Below are 17,610 nucleotides of genomic sequence, written 5' to 3'. Positions count from 1 at the left end.
TTACCAGCTTCTAATACTGCTATATATTCTTGGACAAGAAATTTGAAGGGAGAAGCTTTTTATCTGACAGTTGGCCTTTACATATGGACAATGATATAGGGGCTGAATTTTGCTGAGTTTCTTATGTTGCAGCAGAGGTGAATCATAACCAGGCATTTCTCATTAGTTTCAGTCTATTTCACACCTTCCTTGCTTTATTACTTTTTTACATTCTCTTAATAAAATACCTGAGAAAAGAGTTGAAACCTTTACTGTTTTCCCCCCATCTCTGTGTATAATTTACGAGGAGAATGCTAAACTGTGCAATGATTTATTCCCCAATTACGATTTAAGGACTGGGTAGTCTTCATAACGCAATGACTGGTGAGGTTTTCATGTAATAGCTTTGCAGCTAATGGTTTCTGACAATGGCACATTGCAGAAAGGGACAACTAGATCAAGTAAAAGAAATATGGGAAAACAGCACTATGAGTATTCAATTTAGGTTGATGGCCAGGATTATACCAAGGCAAAAACTGAAAAATAGTAATGAAAGAAGAATTCATTCCTATCCCCTAAATATGTGTATGCTGGATGGTCATTTGGGCAAGATCCTGCCCCACAACCCGCCTCCTATACTTTTTCAGTATCTCCAAGCACCTGGGAAGTCTTTTCTCCTACCTGGCTCAGAAACTCCAGGTGGAATAGAACCAGCAGCCTTGCCTTGTGGTCCCTGCGGTTTGATGAGGCAATCTTTGGCTTGTGGAAAGGCTGCTAGGAGCCAGTCCAACTTGGAGCAGGTATAGAGTGCTCAAGAATGCACTGCTTCTGGAACTGGAGCCCCAGTAAAACTGACATAAAACTGTCTATGTGTTATTCTGGCCAGAATCCTAGCCAGTGAAAGCAGGTGAATAGCAAGAGAAACAGATATTAAAAATCAGAGTCCCATTTGACATGCTAGGGAAAGGGTTTCTGAAAAGAGCATCTACCAACAAGGATAAGGATGCATAAGGGTCTTATGGGGAAAAGAAAAGGTTCTAATATTCTGGGAAAAAAACATATAGCTATTTCAGGGATGGGCAGAATTGTGCCATAAACAAAGAGAGGAGGAGCTCTAGACAGCTGGACCATAGGTCTGTTACAGCTTGTGGTCTCTCTGTAGAGGTAGGCTTGTCACTTATTTCTGATCTTTCAAATTGCATTATAATTAGCTCGTCTGGGAGACGAGTTCACAGATATGAAGAACTGTATTACAGTCCATACTTTCTGGGGATTTGATCTTGACACTGTTTTGATTTGTTATTATAACCTTGACACCTAGGAGACCTTACCATGCCTTCAGCATTCATAAAACCGTATTAGCTTAGCACTGACAATCCTTTTCATGTTAGGCAATATAAAATATATAATTAAACTAGTTCCAAGGGTAAACATGACAGAATAAAACTTGTGAATAGGATGCACATTGGAAAGTGAAGGGAATTCAGTGAAGTCTCTTAGGTTAACACCATGAAGTAAAGCTTACTGAATCTGCGCATGGTCACTAAAACTGTCAGAAAATTACTGCTGATTTAGTAAGTATTTAATGTTCTTCAGTGGGGTTTGGCACCCTGGGCAATGAGTTCAGCCTGTCAACAAAATACTTGGTTTTCCTGGTAATTTCACAGACCTTTCCAAGGATAACAGAAAATCCAAACACCAAGGATGAAACCTAAATAACAACATAGCCACATCTTATGAATGACAGTCTCCACATAGGGTTTGGCACACGTTATTCAAAGTGCATTGATATTATGCTGATAAATATTTTATATTAATGCTTCTGAATACTTCCCTATTTATGTTCCCAAAAGATGGGAAAAGGAATATCTTTATTAGTTATTTGGGTTTTAAAATATGGAAAGCTGAGATGAAAAAATGTAGGAATCAGAATAGAAATCTACATCAGAATACAGAGCTACAGGATAGCTTTTATTTTATTTTTATATTTTTCTTAATAAAAACCTAACTTGTTACCCAAACAGACAAGGCAAAAGTAAGGATTATATTCCCCAAAGTCCTGGGTGAGAATCAACCCCGTGGCCTCCATATGGGATGTGGACGAACTGAAGCGTGAAAGGACATCTTTAATGCTTTGATGTTAAATTCTGGTGCCATGATAAACTATTATGGTCTCCAATTCTTTGCCCTGTTCTGGTGGGACCTTTTGTAGTTGTTACAATAGCAGAGCATGTAGAGGTGACCGAGCTGGTTTAGGTGCTGAAGTTCCAAGGCTGACACATCGACTGAAACCATCAGCAAAAGGGTTTGCAGAGTCAGAAGATGAAGCTGAGGACTGTGCATGTGTTTATTCTGCCACCTCTGTAGGGCAGGAATAAGAATCAGTCACATCTTAAACCATGAAAACTGGGGCATCTGTAGCTCAGGAGCCTAAGTCCCTAGCAACCTACATACACTGATTTAGCTGTGCAGGGCAATAAAAGACAAGGCTGGGAATCTTAGAACAATTCATTAAAGTTACTCTGTGACCACATGGGGAATGTCTCCTTAATTACACAAATTTGCAGAAAGGGAGGAGGAACTGATGGATTGCAGCGCTCAGGTCCATCCTTATGTTAGCTCTAATGTTTTAAGTTTCACTAAAAATGCTGGATCTGTGTGTTGTAAATATTTTGTTCAGAATATGTCATGTTCATCAAACTTTCCATAATGTGAGGCACAATTGCAAGCGTATCCTTCTGGCTTTGTTGACAAGTCCCTCTTCATCCAGAGCTGTTTGTTGAGCTCAGCATTCTTGAACCAGCTCACCTGAACCTGAAGCACTGTGTGGCTCATGTTGGAGACTTGGGCTGTAAATGGACTAGAAGCTAAAGTTCACACCTCGCTTGAAATAAGCGACTGAGGGAAGAAAAGCCCTCAAACCCAGCAACAAGGGAGAGGACATGACAACCACAGATCGTGGTCATCACATTGCCACTTGAACCCTTAACTCGTCCTCATTTGCTTTCTCCAAGAGGCAAGTGTGAGAGTGACAATGGAAATAGTTATATTTCACTTGGAGTAAGAAAGAAAAAGAAAAGAGAAGTACAGGGCACAGAAAGTCAGATTGAAAATTTGACATATTCTCTGATGATGTGCATTTAAAACACTAAAACCAACCAGATAAAAACTGTGTCCTCCTACCCTCAGTCTGAATTACAGCCTTACCAGTTATGGCCAAACCCAATACCCTAGTCATGTTTCAGCAGCAAAATTGATATCAGCACAAGCTGAATTGTGCTCTGCCTTGTGCTCACAACTGCCAGATTACTGCTGTAATTACCAATGGCTGTAACTTTATTGCAAGCAACAATGCAAGAAAGCATTCTCATTGCAACAGGCAATTACTGCTTGAAGATATTTCATCCAAGAGGTGAGTGATTGCTTTGCTTGGGGTGGGAGGCAGGATCCAGTTTTATGAGACACGCCAGTCTCAGACCCCCATGACTTTTGCTGTAGCCCGAATCAGCATGCTGCAGGAAGAGCCAACCAAGCCCTTGTGGGGATCCATCATGATCAGCCTTTGAGCATCACCCCTGCCCCTGGCCCCATAGGTGCTTTGCATGAGCCGTGGCAGTGTTTTGTCCCAGACAGTGCCCAGAGCCAAGACAGCAGCAGCTCTCAGCACTCTCTGTTCTCTGCAGCTCTGGCTGACAGTACGAGCAATGCCCTTAGGATGAGGGAAGCAGCCGTCCTTGTTTCTCAGTGAACAATCCAGACTGGTGCAAGCCAAATGGCATACAGCATCGGTGTTGCCAGAGATCTTTGAAATGGCTGCTGTGTCGTTTAGAGGTCAGGTGCCCCTTTTTCAGCCCTTTCCATTCAAGGATTGTTTGGATAATCCAGTTTTTATCTAGCACTTTCAGACAAGTAGACAAGATCATGATGATGCTATCCTGGGTTTACTTACAAATCAGATTTCATCTTATTTGGTGAAAGCAATTTTGTAACAATAGTAAAAACTGATTTCTGATATTTAGCCTTATCCTTGAATGACAAAGAAAGCATTTCAAAAGCTGTAAAATATTTCAGCTCTTATTTCCATGGGAACACAATTAAGAAAATCAAATAATCAAATAGCAAGCATATTTGGACTACACAGACGATGAGAAAAATGTCAATGCAACCTGAAGAGAATCCAGGTGTCAGTGAAATTAATATCACCTGCTTTCCTTGCAGTCCCAGAGGTTGCTAGACAAAACTTAGTTTCCGCTATTGTTGTGTGCTGTCCCTGAATGACAGAGAGAATAATTGCCTCTTTCCTGCCTCAAAAATGTCCTTAAACAAGTACTACTGATAACTGCACCAAGATGAACCTACATCCAATGAAAAAACTTTGAGATGCTGAACAAAACTTGTGTGATCTTTCCAAGGCACCATTTTTGAACACAGAAGTCCATGTCCTCAAAGCCAAGTGGATTTTTGGTGAACCAAAAAGCCACTCTCATCAAACTGCTGAAAAATTCATATAATTTTGGTTTAGTCCTCAGTGTTAAGAAAATCCCTTCATTTGTATTTAAACATGCCTGGCATCTATTTATCTTCCCTCCACTGTGAATAAAATATAAAGAAGGGCTTGGACCTAAGCCCATGAGTTTCTCTTGCTCTAACTGTGCATGTGGCTCAGCCATACTGGCCATACTAATGTGTGAAGTGGTGCTGTAATGTACAGATGTCAGCACATTCCATGAGGAAGAAGGGGAGCTACAGCAGATTGGAAAGCACATCTTGATACTAAGCCAGGAGGATAAAAGAATTACTTTGGTTATGTGTTGGGATGGTGTAGACCCATTTGGAGAAAAGTAAGAGGATGACTATTTTTTTGGTAGTATGCATAAGCTATGAAACTAGGACTTGTGAGGAAATAAAATATAGGTGGCTAAACATTCCCTTTCTCACCTCAGCTTTACTTCTAGATAGAGACATTTTCAAGTAACTGATTTAATCAAGAGATACTCCTTCCTTTTATTTGTCTTTCTCACTACCTTTGGATTTCCTGTACCTTTCTGTACTTCAGAACTCCAATGTCTTCTTGTGTTCTGAGAATAACTTTGTTTTCCTACATGTACTGCATCCCTTCTGTTTTTTCCTTTCCTGCATCTGAATTCTGGTTTTTCACAGGTGATTGGAAAAAGGCATCAATCTTTTTTCCTTTCTGTGAGCAACAGTACACATTTTATATGTGAAGTTTGTGGCACAAAACTGATGCTGGTCAGTGAGCATAAGAAAGATGAAGCAGTGTTTTGTTGTGTGAGCCAAGAAAGGATTCCAAAGATGTTTTTATCCAAGTTCACATCTCTGGCAAACAGTGAGGTACAGCTCCACATTGAAAGCCTTCCCTGGCTGGTGGCTAATATACTTACAGGACTCTCATCTGAAGGTGATCATGCACGGAAGACTTATTCCAATGAGCTTTCTAAATGTGTAGCCTTGTGGAGCTGTTATTACCTAAGACACAGCTTTATCAAGCAGTAAGGAGACATAGACTGCTTCAGTATCAGATCTAGGGGCATTTCAAGGAGATTAGTGTACGCTTTATAAAACTGAAGGGAAATTTCCTTGCCAGAATACAAAACATATCTCCCTCTCCTTATTTTTAATTCACCTATATTACTAAATTTTATGTTGTAAACAAGACTGAGAGACAGTTTTTTTACAAGCTGTAAAAGTTAGGACTATAATTATGTCCATTAAAAATACAGCTCAATATACTGTAGGGATAAGCTGGGAATAGGCTTTTTAAACATCTGTTTTTGATACAAAGCTAAATAAACGAGATCCAGCCATCATGTGAATAGTAAGTTAAGTTGGGACTACAGAGCCATGAAGCTATTGTGATGGATGCCCTGTTATCAGGAGTGAATATTGTATCAGCTGTGCTCATGAAGTCCAAAGGGGTTTCAATGTCCAAACAGTGCCTGCTGAATTTGTGCCTGGCTAAGGAATATGGGTTAGATCTCCTGAGGAACACTGTTTGGCACTGAATTCGAGGGGTTGTTTTGTGTGTATGTTGCCTTTGGTCCTTATAAAGACATAAAATACTGTCTAAAGCCAGATGAATGGTTTGCAAAATGCAGCAGCTCATGTAATACAAACAAAGCAGTTGGCTTGACTAAAAAGACAACTACTCTTTGTTAAAACAGAGCTGATTAGAAAACTATTGACTCATCCTACAGGAGTTTTCCAGGTGCCACCTCATCCGGCTTTTCCATCCCAAGGGCAAAGTAAGACTCTCAGAGGGTAAATTCTTGCACAAGCGCAGACTGATGCCTTGACTGAGGCATGAAGGTCTGCATGCCCTGGGAAGCCACTCAAAGCACGGGGCCCAAAGGCCAACCTGGCCTACATATGATGCTTGCAGGCTTAATTACCCAAACTTCACTATGGCATTAGGCTGTTCCCATTCTCCATGTTTCAGAAGTGAGTCTTTGAAATGGTCCATTGAGGCATTTGGAACAAGTTCCCTCCTAACTGACTCATAGCAGCTCTTTTTGTAACTGATCTACTTTGGGTAAAACCTCAGCTGCTTATTGAAACAGAGATGTAAGTTGGGATCTGCCACATCTCAAACAAGAGCCCAAGTGGTTGAAGAGTTGATGATTTACAACCAGTTGACTGTCATAAACTGGCCAGCCTGATGTGCTGACCTTGTCCTTGCATTGTGGGTTTTGGAGGCTTCTGGATAGCATATCTGGGATGTGAACCTGTATGAGCTTACTCCACATCCTCAGTACTGTGCTTTGGGGGATATGTGGGGATGAATCTCTTTTTATCTTCTTCTCCATTCTCCTTGATATGAGAAGGCTTTGCTGGCTGATTGCTGAGTGCCCTGGGAGTCAGGGCTGGGGGAGCACTTGCAAAATCCATGTTATTGCTGTTTCAGCTTTTGCAGTTAGAAGTATTTTTCTCATTGAAAGTCTCATGTTTGACATTTTCTGTAAAATACCCTGGCAGCTTCATGGCTAAATGATATTTTTGCTGTAATTAAGTGACCTAGCTCATATATTATAGCAATGTAGCATTCCTTACCAGGAAAGGAGTAATTTATATATACAAATCTTTCTATAGGCAAAGCCTTGCCTGACACTCTTCCACTTACATAAATTCATCCAGAAAAAGTTTTCTTTTTGTCTTCCCTCTTTTTCACCCTAAAAATTTCTCCCCTCATCAACAGAAGTTGTATGAAAAAACAAGCTTGTGAGCTCTTTGGAAAAACCCTGACTCATTTCCCCTTGCCCATAAAGAGGCAGTGAGAACCTGCTCCTTGAGGTGTTTTGAAGTAGTTTGTGCTCTGAGCGGTTGAATTCTTGAATTCTGTTTATTAGTCACAAAGAAGAGAGGCTGTGGGATACAAGTGTTGGAGTAATTTATCTCTAAAGCAGCCAAATTGGTATTCTGCAAGAGCACAGAGAGCTACACAAGAACATGAACCCTGTAGTCTGTACAGACTCTGGTGAACAAAGGACTAATGGAGCACTTATGCATTTAGCAGCAGTAACTACAGCAACTAGTTCATAACTTTTTCAGATTAAAAAAAGTATTCCGTGACTCTTCTGTACCTGGAGGAAAATAAAACTGAAAACTGACCTCTCTTAATAATTTCTCTGCCAAGGACAGAATTTCCTTACCTGTTTGGATAGGACAACGTCTGCATCACCAGCTAGATGTTAGGACAGGACAAAACCAGGACTATGTTTTTATTTCTAGATTTAGTAATTCAGGTCTTTAGAAAGCATCTTAATTACACCAATGATTCCTTGAGAAGAAGGGACAAATACCAGCCTCAGTTCAAATGTCAGCTCTGTCCCTGGGTTCAATCTGACCGAAACAGTCCTCATGCTCACTTGTGTCTGGCATTTGTTTCTTCAGCTCAGAACATTTTCATTGACAACATAAGCACAGCCACAACCCATTTACCTGTGAGGTCATCATTGGGCCAGGAGCCAAGCTGGCAGGCTTTGCATGTGTATTCATCATATACATATTCATTCTCTTTACAAGGAGTGCAGGTCCAACAGCAACTCACTTCTCCTTTACGGATCACCTGAGACAAAAATTGACATTTGGTTTAGCAACGCAAATGTGCATTCATGCTGCCCCAGTTGTTAATTTAATTTTTTTTAATCCCTTTTTATTTAATAGAGGTTTTTTTAGAAGTTTACTTTAAATGAACTTTCTTTTGATGATATTTTTGCTTATACAAAATGACTCAAGTTCTCAGTTCTCCCATCATGCGTACCAGAATAAAGGTACCATCAATGCCACAGAAGTTTAAGTGGAGGTACAGACTGGAAATAAGATGCTTTTTCCCTCCTAGAATTAGCAAAACTCAATGTTTCATAGATGGCAATGTGCCTACAGAAGCCACTGTGTGATACACAAGGTATATAGTTCACTCCATTGTGGTCCATACAAGGAATCATTTCAGAAACATTATTTCCCGAAGGGCTCATTACCCTAATATTTTTTGGTGCTTATTTTCCACCCAGATGTGAGTAATTTGTTAAAACTGATTTTTTTCCAGACGTAAAAACTGAACATGCCTTTCCCAGGATTATTTAATTACTGCAATTCTAATTAACATTTAAGAATGAAAATGTTATCTTTATCCATTTTAACATTTGACCAGATTTCTCATTTTATAATTTACTTCCAAATGTTATTGCGTGCTCATAACTGAGATGCAGATTTTTCAAGATCCTTATCATCATCTCTGGGCACCAAAAACATCTGTGCTTCCTGTCAATACGTCTTTCTTTTGAAATAAAGTGTTCCCAGCTTCTCTGCTCTTCCCAAATATTTTCTAAACTAATACTCCCAATTACAGCATAAGTAGTTTGACTTATGTTATGTATCTTTTGTAATGATGAATTTAGCAGGTGGCTTCAAAAACCAATGTCTTTATTGCAATCTTAATAAATGAAATGTAAAGGAGTGTAATCAAAAATAACTAGATTGCTCTTTGCAACGCTGCAGTGAAAAAAAGGTCAATTATGTCATTTTCATCAGCAATATGGTGACCTTAAAACTTCATTTTTTTTTTGTTTTGTTTTTAAAATTGTAAAGTGTGAAAAGAGGAAAAAGCCACACTGAAACATCTAACCTGGCAGAGAGCCCATGGGAGCATATGCAATTTGCTCTACAAGTGTTAAGACTATTCTACTTGCAAAACAGAATAGCTGTCCTCTAGAAGAATTCACATACCAGAATTTCTTTCATTTTGAACTAGAATAAAAAGTTGAATAAACGACAAAATTTTTAATGTCTGGGAAAATCAATTCTTAGAAATCTTGCACTAAGTTTTAGATGCATATCCTGATAAATATGATGCATTATAAAAATCCATAGTTTTACCATGCATAAAATACTCAGGAAAATGAAATGACAAAATAATAACCATATGCTATTATCAAGCCACTTAAACATTCTATCAAAACAATTCACTTACACTTCCCTGTTAAACTTTTCACTAAATCAATATATTCTATAAAATACTTGGAATTTGTCAAATCTGGCTGTAAACTGGTACACTGATAATTTCTTACCCAGCAACAACTGGGGGTTAATCCAGAGAAGAATTGTGTATCCTTCTATGGAATCAAAGTAATTGTTCTCTACTACTCAGAATCAGGTCAAAATTTTTTGCATTAAATTGCTCAGACATTTATTTCCTCATCCTTTTAATTTCTTGAATAATTGTTTGTTGTAGCATTTAACTAAAACCAATCTCTTCTGCCTCTTGTAACAAAAATAATTCTCTTTAAATAAAAACTTATTTTCCCTTCCCCTTGTCATCAGGGCAATCCTTTGAAACTGTATATATTTAAATAAACGTATGTCCACACTATTTCAAATGTTTGGAGTTGCTTGTGTATGGATTTTATCAAATCCTTGTTGTTGAGATGCACCTTAAGTGTTTTCAAAGCCTACATGAGGATGAGATGACTCCTGATCTGGAATACTAAATCATTTCCATTGACAACAAAGAAGTTCAGAAATGTCAACAACTGTATATGCCTACACTGAAGACATTTGGTCTGATGAAACTCGTGTACCGACTCTGCCAAAGACCAGTTAGTGAATAAAACATGATGACTGCTCTACAACTCTGGAAAACTCAGTCTGAAGAGACTCACTTTATGTTGCAGAGCATTATCAGCCTCCCATCAGAATTTCATTGCAGCTGCTTGCCAGGTTTTACAGGCATGCCATGTTAACACAGGAGAAAATGCCATGTTAACGCAGGAGAAAAGTGATCCAGCTTCCAGTGAAACATGTCAGAAATTGCAGCTGCTTTTTTTCAGTCTGAGCCACTCTCCATGCTCATCTCTCATTCCACAGGCTTTTATATAAATGACTGCAAGGTAAGCTAAGGACTTGCAGTGTTTTAACTGTTTTGGAGTGTTATGCTGAAGGATAATAGAGTATAATTAATATATGACAGATTCATTTACCCTTCTTACTCACAGCAACATTAAAGGTAGAAAGGAAAATCAAAAACCTGGGAAATAAAGCAGCAGTAAAACATATATGACTAAAACAAATGTTACCTGCATCTCCTGAAGCTCTATGCAATGGTAGTTATTGATGTTCTCTGATGACAAATTTGATCTGAGTAATAATGTTCCAGTCTAGGTGTCTATGTCTAGCACTGGTATAATAGTTATTATTATTTATAATTTACCTGCAATTGTACTGACAATTCCCACTCAGGGATTTGCATAGAATCAGATGCTGTAAAAAAAGCCCACAAACACTGCCTAGTCTAAAGCATTTGGGAAATAAGTAAAAAAAAGTCAGTAATTCACAGATACAGGACTACAGGAAAATGGCAATTTATGAAAATTGTGAGATTACTATGATACAAGTAAGTACTAAGTACATAAATCTGTACATTTTAGTTAAGGTGTGGGATGTTTGTCTCCATGGGAGAGTTAGGAAAAACTTGCATTCTGCATGCCTGAAGTAAATGGAGAAAATATTTACCTTTATCTGTCCTTTTTCACAGGGTTCACTGCACACAGATCTGATGATGTTATTTTTCTCTGACCATATTTCATCATCGTCCATTTTCAGCTCACCATTGTCCCAGCTGCCAACATTGATATAATCAAAGTAGTCCTTCCCCATTTTCTTAAAATTCATAATTTCATATCTTTGGAAACAGAAAGGGGAGACATAGCTCAGTTGAAGACAACATCATGAAATGTTTCAAATTAAAGGAACACTATACAGTCAATATCAAGCTTACTGAAATAAAGAAGACAAAATTTCAAGCATTATGTTTCCCTTAAGTCTGTCCCAATGATTTTTATGATATATTTCCTTTCCTTTGTATTTTGAATCATTTTCTTCTATTTGAACGCTTTTGGGTTCAGTGACGGAGCTTCTGAGAATGACTGTGCTTATTTCAGGAAAACAATGAAATGAGCCAGACAGGATTCATCCTGTGTAACTTTCAGCACTGAAGCCAACTGCATAGGGAACCCTAGCTGTACAAGGATCCCTCTATGGAAGATGCAGAGACATCTAAACTTATAATGGCAGTTCCCTATGCTAAGTGCTCCTCACTGTGCAGGTGCTTATTCCATTTATGAGAGAGGAAGCCTGGAGACAGTTGAGCTTGTAAAGTGAGGTTGAAGGAACCTAGGCTTGTGGGATCAAAAGAAACCTCCCTTACTGTAATACCACAAGATGCAATTTGGTGTGGCACCAGGAAGGAATCAGGCATCATTTGTCAGCCACAGCCTCCAGGAATATGGGTCTTGATTGAGGCTTCAGGGAGATCTTATCAAGAAGAACCTTGTTGTCCAGGCATTTGAAAAATGATGTTGAGATCTGCCTTTTATTTTCTTTTTCTTCTACAACATTGCAGCAGCAAATGCTATTGTCTGCCATCCACACAACCCTCTTCATTTTTATATGATTCCTCAGTGAGCAGAACACATTTAATTCATTGTACAATATGGCATGGAAGAGTATTCATGCCTCAGTCCTCAGCTGCTTTTGAGTCAGATCACCTCTTTATCTGTGAACAGAAGAATTAGGAGCAGAGCTAGAGCTGATAAGAGTTTTTAGGTTCATGTTCCTCTTCCTCCTACTTTCTGTTTAGCTCCCACAGCATTACAGAAAGTTCATGCAGCAGTATAGGACTCACTAGCCTTCTACCAGCATGCTGAACACCAGGCTATCTTTCTGCCTCACAGACCGGTTCATTTAGCGCTTACTTATAAGGCATGTTTAGAAAGTTGGGCAAATCCTGAAGTGAGGACATCATGCTTTTCTTTGCTTCCTCTTCAGTGGGTTTCGCAATAATCTGATTAAGCAACATGAAATTCACCAATGGAAAAAATCAATCAGTATAGATTGAGAAGATTAACACTCATAGGTTTAGAAAACCTGCCTGGCTCAGAAATGAGGAGACAACTTTTTCCTGGCAGCAGGCAAAAAATTAGTCCCCAAGGCAAAGCAGGGGTTGGATTAAGAGTGACACTGTCAGAGTGTAGTGAAGTCCAAAGCAGAGATAAAAGAACCAGCTCATTAAATAGAGCAGTCTCTTAACTAAGATACCCAAGTATCTCTCTTAAGGTTTGAGGAAACACTTTTAAGACTGACAAGTAGTAGTCATACTATATAAAGCATCAATATTTTCCCCATGCTGACATAAAATATTTACAGTAAACCTATTCTATAATAGTCTCCATCCATGGATCCCAGGATGCTTTGCATCAGGAAACTAACTGTCACAGTTGGGAAACTGTGACATGGATTGAATGCCAAAATCACACAGAGGCTTGGATCAGGACTGCAAGCAACCTGTGAAAGAAAATGAAAGTGGAGTGTGACTGAATGGGCAATATGACATCAGCAATACCATATGATTCTTGAGTTTTTCCAAAAGAAGAAGAAATCATCAATAATAATTAATGATACTCCTGGAGTTCGGAATATTTCACTTTCCATGCTGTATAAAGAAGGAAATGACCATGGCTTTGAGAATGACCTGATCAGATTGGAGATGTGAATGCCATACGGACACAACTGAATTGAACCCAAATAACACACACACAAATATGAATTAACAGGCTTTTACACGTCGTTATAAACTCAGGGATTTTGTTTGAGGTTCACAAACACAGTAACAGTCTGTTCAAGGATCAAACAGACTAACCGAAAAGTGAGCCCAGAAGCAACTGTGGAGTCTATTCAACATTGTCATGTCACTGTAACACTCCTCTGAGTATTATTTTGTTATAGCTGTTGATTCAGAGATTCATGGGCAGATAAATGAAAGTACTGCCAATGCTTAACAGGCCACAGGACCTAAAACAATTCTGTCTCCAGTAACAGTTCCATGCACACATCCCAAGGGTAATACTGGAAAGAAATCTAACAAATTTTATAACCTATTGTCTCTTCTCTGGGTAGAACAGCATAGGTGGACTAATAGTAATAGCCAGACTCAGTAAGTCCATTTCTATAGCGGAGATTCAGGAGCCACTGAATTCCTGGAGCTACCTTGAGGTACCACAGAGGCAGTTTGTCACATTAGGATAGGAGAGACCAGATGGTGCAATATTGTATTTCCAGCAGTGCCCTAGACATAGTGTAAAACACTTGTTTCAAAACTGAAGTGCCATGAAGTTGCTGAGAAACCATATTTTATTGGTAGTACAGACAAAACGTCAGTATTTTGTTTTTCTTGCCTTCTCTTGCTTTCTTGATTCCTTCTGTGGAGTTTCAGTAGTATTTGCAGATAGTTGTTAGTCTTCCTGAGAAATCATGGGTGTCTCTTCTATTCTCATTTGCTTTTTTCATGTATTTTGTCTCACATAAAACAAGCCCTTCTCTAAGATCAACATACACATAAAGAACTTTGGGATAGGGCCAGGATTCAAAGCATCTTGTGGGATTAATCATCTGTTGTATAATATCAACCCCTTTTTGCTATACATCAAAATCCTGAGCTATCTAGGTCAGAAAGGCTTTTATATTCTGATTTCCTGCTTAACACTACTACCACAGTACAGCTGCAAGGGTTTAGATTTCTGCTTTACAAAGTCGAGATGCAGCTATCAACACAAGTGAACAAGACAGATGAGTTGTTCCAGTATGATTGCACCATCTCCCAGCTGTTGCAAATAGTGTTTGAAAGTGTTCAAAAGACTATGAACTACTCAAAACCTGGGCATTAGAGATGGAGTGTCTTATAAAGGCTTAACATGAAAAAGTACATTTAAATTCAGTGTTGGCTAATTTAAGCCCACGGACTGGATTTAATGATGTGACTGTTATAGAGGAGAGAATAAAGAACTGTGTTTCAAAAGCAAACACACAGGGACCACTTTGTCACCACACATAGTTTGAGTAGACAGAGCACTACTGTATCTCACACAACTCCAGTCAGGCTGGACTTTCTTGAAGTTGAGATACCTCAAGGTGGTCAATCAACATGATGTCCCGATGCTACTAGAAACAGTATTGTCCTACTGTGACTGAGCAAATGACTGCACATGATATAATTCCTTCATCATCATTCTTAGAATTGACTTTAAAAAGACCCAAGACATTCAATTAAATTCCTTGCAACAAATGGAATTAAATGGCGAATGTTAAGCATGCCAACATGAAGAAAAAGTAAAGCTAAAGATTTCTTTGCAACATTTAGATATTGTCATTGGTGTTGTCATGCCACATATCATTTATTTGTGGCAGCTTTCATTGTTTCTGTAAGAAATGAGTGAAACAGACAGGAATAAGGCAGGATGCAGCCCACTGCATCTGAGCACCAATAAAACCAAATGGGAATCCTTTAAGAAAAGTCCAGAACAAGTCTTTTTAAAAATAATTTGGTCAGAGAAATCCAGACTGAGCACTTTTCTTCAGAATTCAGCAATTTGTAAAAATAGAAAAGTTTAACGAAAGTCAGCCTTGTTCACCAAAACAGGGCTGAAAATAAATTTCCATCTGAAATTTTCCTGGAATTCTGCCAGTTTGCGTCTGAGTTCTCCTACCAGCCCACAGTGCATTTCCCTAGAGTCTGAGTCTAAAGAGTTTGAGAATTCGTGTCTCCAGACACACAAACAGACTGCTCTGTACGTGGTTGTCCTGCTCTCTTTTGGGGAAAATGCTGACTTTACAGGTTTTCAAATAAAAAAAATAAGAAAAAAAAAAATCAGTTCTGAAATTGCAAAAAATTTTGGAAACATCAAAATTTTCTAACCAGTAGATTTGTCTTTTCCTCAGAAGTTAATGCTTTCCTTTCAGTTCACATGAGTGGGAGAAGACAAAATTTAAATGAGTGTACAGGATGAACAATTTTCCCTCTAGTTTATATGGTGCCATCACAAAGACATTTAAAACCTTCCCAATAACATAAGACAAAAAAGGCTGTCCCAATAAAACCGGAGCAAAAGTAGTGACTTACTTATTGAAATATAGGGAAAAAAAAATACTTTGACCATTATCACACTTGCTGTTCATTTTCTGAGAGTTCAATAGGCAGAAACCCAGGAAATAACCCTCATTATACTTTTTAATGTACATTTATTTGAATGCTGCATATACATCATAGAAAAAGAAAACCTTGTATTTTATTTCATAGATGTATATATGTATCCATGTATGTAAGTTATCAGCAAAAGAAGCTTTGTTTAAATTCAATTTGGTTTATAGCAGCACAGTATGAATTGATAGCAGTCTGTTATGCAAATGGAAATGCTTTAGTTGAGAGACATGGAAGCAGATTTTCAATAATTCTGATGGGAAAAAATCCCAGACAAATCAATGCAAAATTTCTGATATTGTTTTACCTTTCTTAACCAAAGAATGATGTCTGTTATGATTGCTTATTGCTCAATCAAACTCATATATTCAAGCACCTACAGTGAGAGAGAGAGCAAGGCTGTGGTGGCTGTCATGGCCTGTGAACACGAAGTTGAAAATCTGGTGGTTTGTAGTAGTAGTAGTACCTATAAATGGTAGAGATGCAAATGCAGATTCATGTAGGAAGATTGTATAGCTCAAAGTTCACATCTTGAACATGAAACATCATTAAAAAAGGCACATTAAAAAAAGTTATTTTGGAACAATCGGTACAGAAAATCAGGAAATGTGAAAATAAAAGTATGAGATCTTAGCTCTCTACTATGCACATAGTTAACATATCTGGTATTAAACAGTCTGACAGTGTCAACATTACCTTCCTGGCGAGTCACCATTCTCATCAAACAATATCATGTCCCCAGAGACTCCAGTAAAGTTAGTCTTCATAAGGGATTCCAGGAGCTTCCGGCCATCGATAGGCTTCATGGCATCACAGAGGCCCACGTAGCCTGGACACAGCGACATCTGCATGTTGTGGAGCCCATACGCCATTGAGTATATTGCATTGATTACAAAGCCCATCTTAGAGTCCTGAACGTGCTGTGTCCTCAGAGTCATCTGGCCTATGGGGAACATCACAAACTGGGTGGTTAGTGCATGGGGTAGAAATACAGTGATGTTTTCAGATATCTGTTGGTGAGTTGGTTATTCATGGTGGAAAAAGTCCTGTGAAATGTCTTAAGCAGCTCATAGTAGATGCTGTTACTGGGGCACACAACGACTATGCTAAAAAACAAAAAGAAAGGCATGAAAGAAGAGGTTCCTCTTAAATATTTTACTACCCAGCTGATGCCTTTCTCTGTGCAGCTTCACATGGGTTGTTTTTCAGCTATTTCTGTACCATGTGTTATTTTTTAAAGCACACATCATGAACATTATAAAACATTTTGGGAAATCCAGGAATTTCCCCCTGCCTGCAAAAATCTCTCCAAATTCTTAGAAATCCTTTGCTGAAGTGTAAGTGCTAACTTGGGGTCTATTCTGCAGTGACTTTGCAGTCAACACTTTTGTTTCTGAGACATGGTAAGCAATCCTGTGCAGACAAAACAACTGCTTTACTGTACCAAAAGTTCCTCTGCTAACAGCTCTCCTACCTCTGTATTTCTTGCTCCTCTCTATTTACAAAGTGAAGATAATGATGCAGTGCAGATGAATGTATTAAAATGTCTGTGAAGGGTTTGATGATGTGGCTTAGGCAATGACTCTGTTTAACTGGAATTGGTAGACCTTCTTTTGTTTGGCTTTTAAAGGTAATGTCTGGATTTCTATTTTCTATTTAAGCTTCTGTGAAATGCACAATAAAAATTCATTCAGCAACACCCTGAAGGCCTTTATTTTATAACCCTGTGTTACTAATGACAGAGATTTACTCTGTTGGCAGCACCAGTCCAGCTAAGGAAGAGAAAGCTGGAGGTTTTCTGCCTCATATGTCGTCAGCAAAGCTGCCAGCTGCACTCCAGCCACCGCATCTTTAATACTGGGGAAGTGAGAAGAGTCAGAGATAAAGCAATTGCATCAGTGGCGCTGGGAATTTGTCAAACACCTGGAAAGATTTGGCTCTGGAAGGAGGACAAACAAAGAGCTCTACTAGAACAGTTACTGTCCTTTTATCAGTCAAGCAGCAATCCCTAGGAGCTGGAGAGGAGGATGGAGATTACACCTGCCCATCTGAGCTGCAGGAGCAGTACAATGTGAGAAGTAATTTGT

The 17,610-nt window shown here is 38.8% G+C and overlaps 2 protein-coding genes across 5 annotated transcripts in view; both read right to left on the bottom strand.

Annotated features, from left to right (window-relative positions):
* LOC130593674 (metabotropic glutamate receptor 5-like) overlaps window positions 1–17,610 on the bottom strand; it is a 254,570-nt gene that overhangs the window by 24,760 nt on the left and 212,200 nt on the right. Inside the window, exons 10-13 of the mRNA XM_057399013.1 lie at window positions 16,220–16,466; window positions 11,005–11,173; window positions 9,223–9,243; window positions 7,936–8,062 (exon numbers count right to left, since the gene is read on the bottom strand). Of these exons, the coding sequence (XP_057254996.1) occupies window positions 7,936–8,062; window positions 9,223–9,243; window positions 11,005–11,173; window positions 16,220–16,466 (564 nt within the window). The remainder of the gene's footprint in view (window positions 1–7,935; window positions 8,063–9,222; window positions 9,244–11,004; window positions 11,174–16,219; window positions 16,467–17,610) is intronic.
* The window catches only part of LOC130593681 (metabotropic glutamate receptor 5), a 255,284-nt gene that overhangs the window by 26,639 nt on the left and 211,035 nt on the right, over window positions 1–17,610 (bottom strand). For all 4 annotated transcript variants that reach the window (XM_057399023.1, XM_057399025.1, XM_057399026.1 and 1 more), the window contains 3 exons: window positions 16,220–16,466; window positions 11,005–11,173; window positions 7,936–8,062 (listed from right to left, as the gene is read on the bottom strand). In XM_057399023.1, coding sequence (XP_057255006.1) covers window positions 7,936–8,062; window positions 11,005–11,173; window positions 16,220–16,466 — 543 coding nt within the window. The remainder of the gene's footprint in view (window positions 1–7,935; window positions 8,063–11,004; window positions 11,174–16,219; window positions 16,467–17,610) is intronic.

The sequence above is a fragment of the Pezoporus wallicus genome, unplaced genomic scaffold, assembly GCF_028554395.1.
Source record: "Pezoporus wallicus isolate ANWC-B61680 ecotype Strahan unplaced genomic scaffold, APGP_CSIRO_Pwel_v1 contig_3876, whole genome shotgun sequence".
Taxonomy (NCBI): domain Eukaryota; kingdom Metazoa; phylum Chordata; class Aves; order Psittaciformes; family Psittacidae; genus Pezoporus; species Pezoporus wallicus.
Note: the sequence above shows the minus strand (reverse complement) of the source record. Positions and strands in the feature narration are given on the sequence as shown.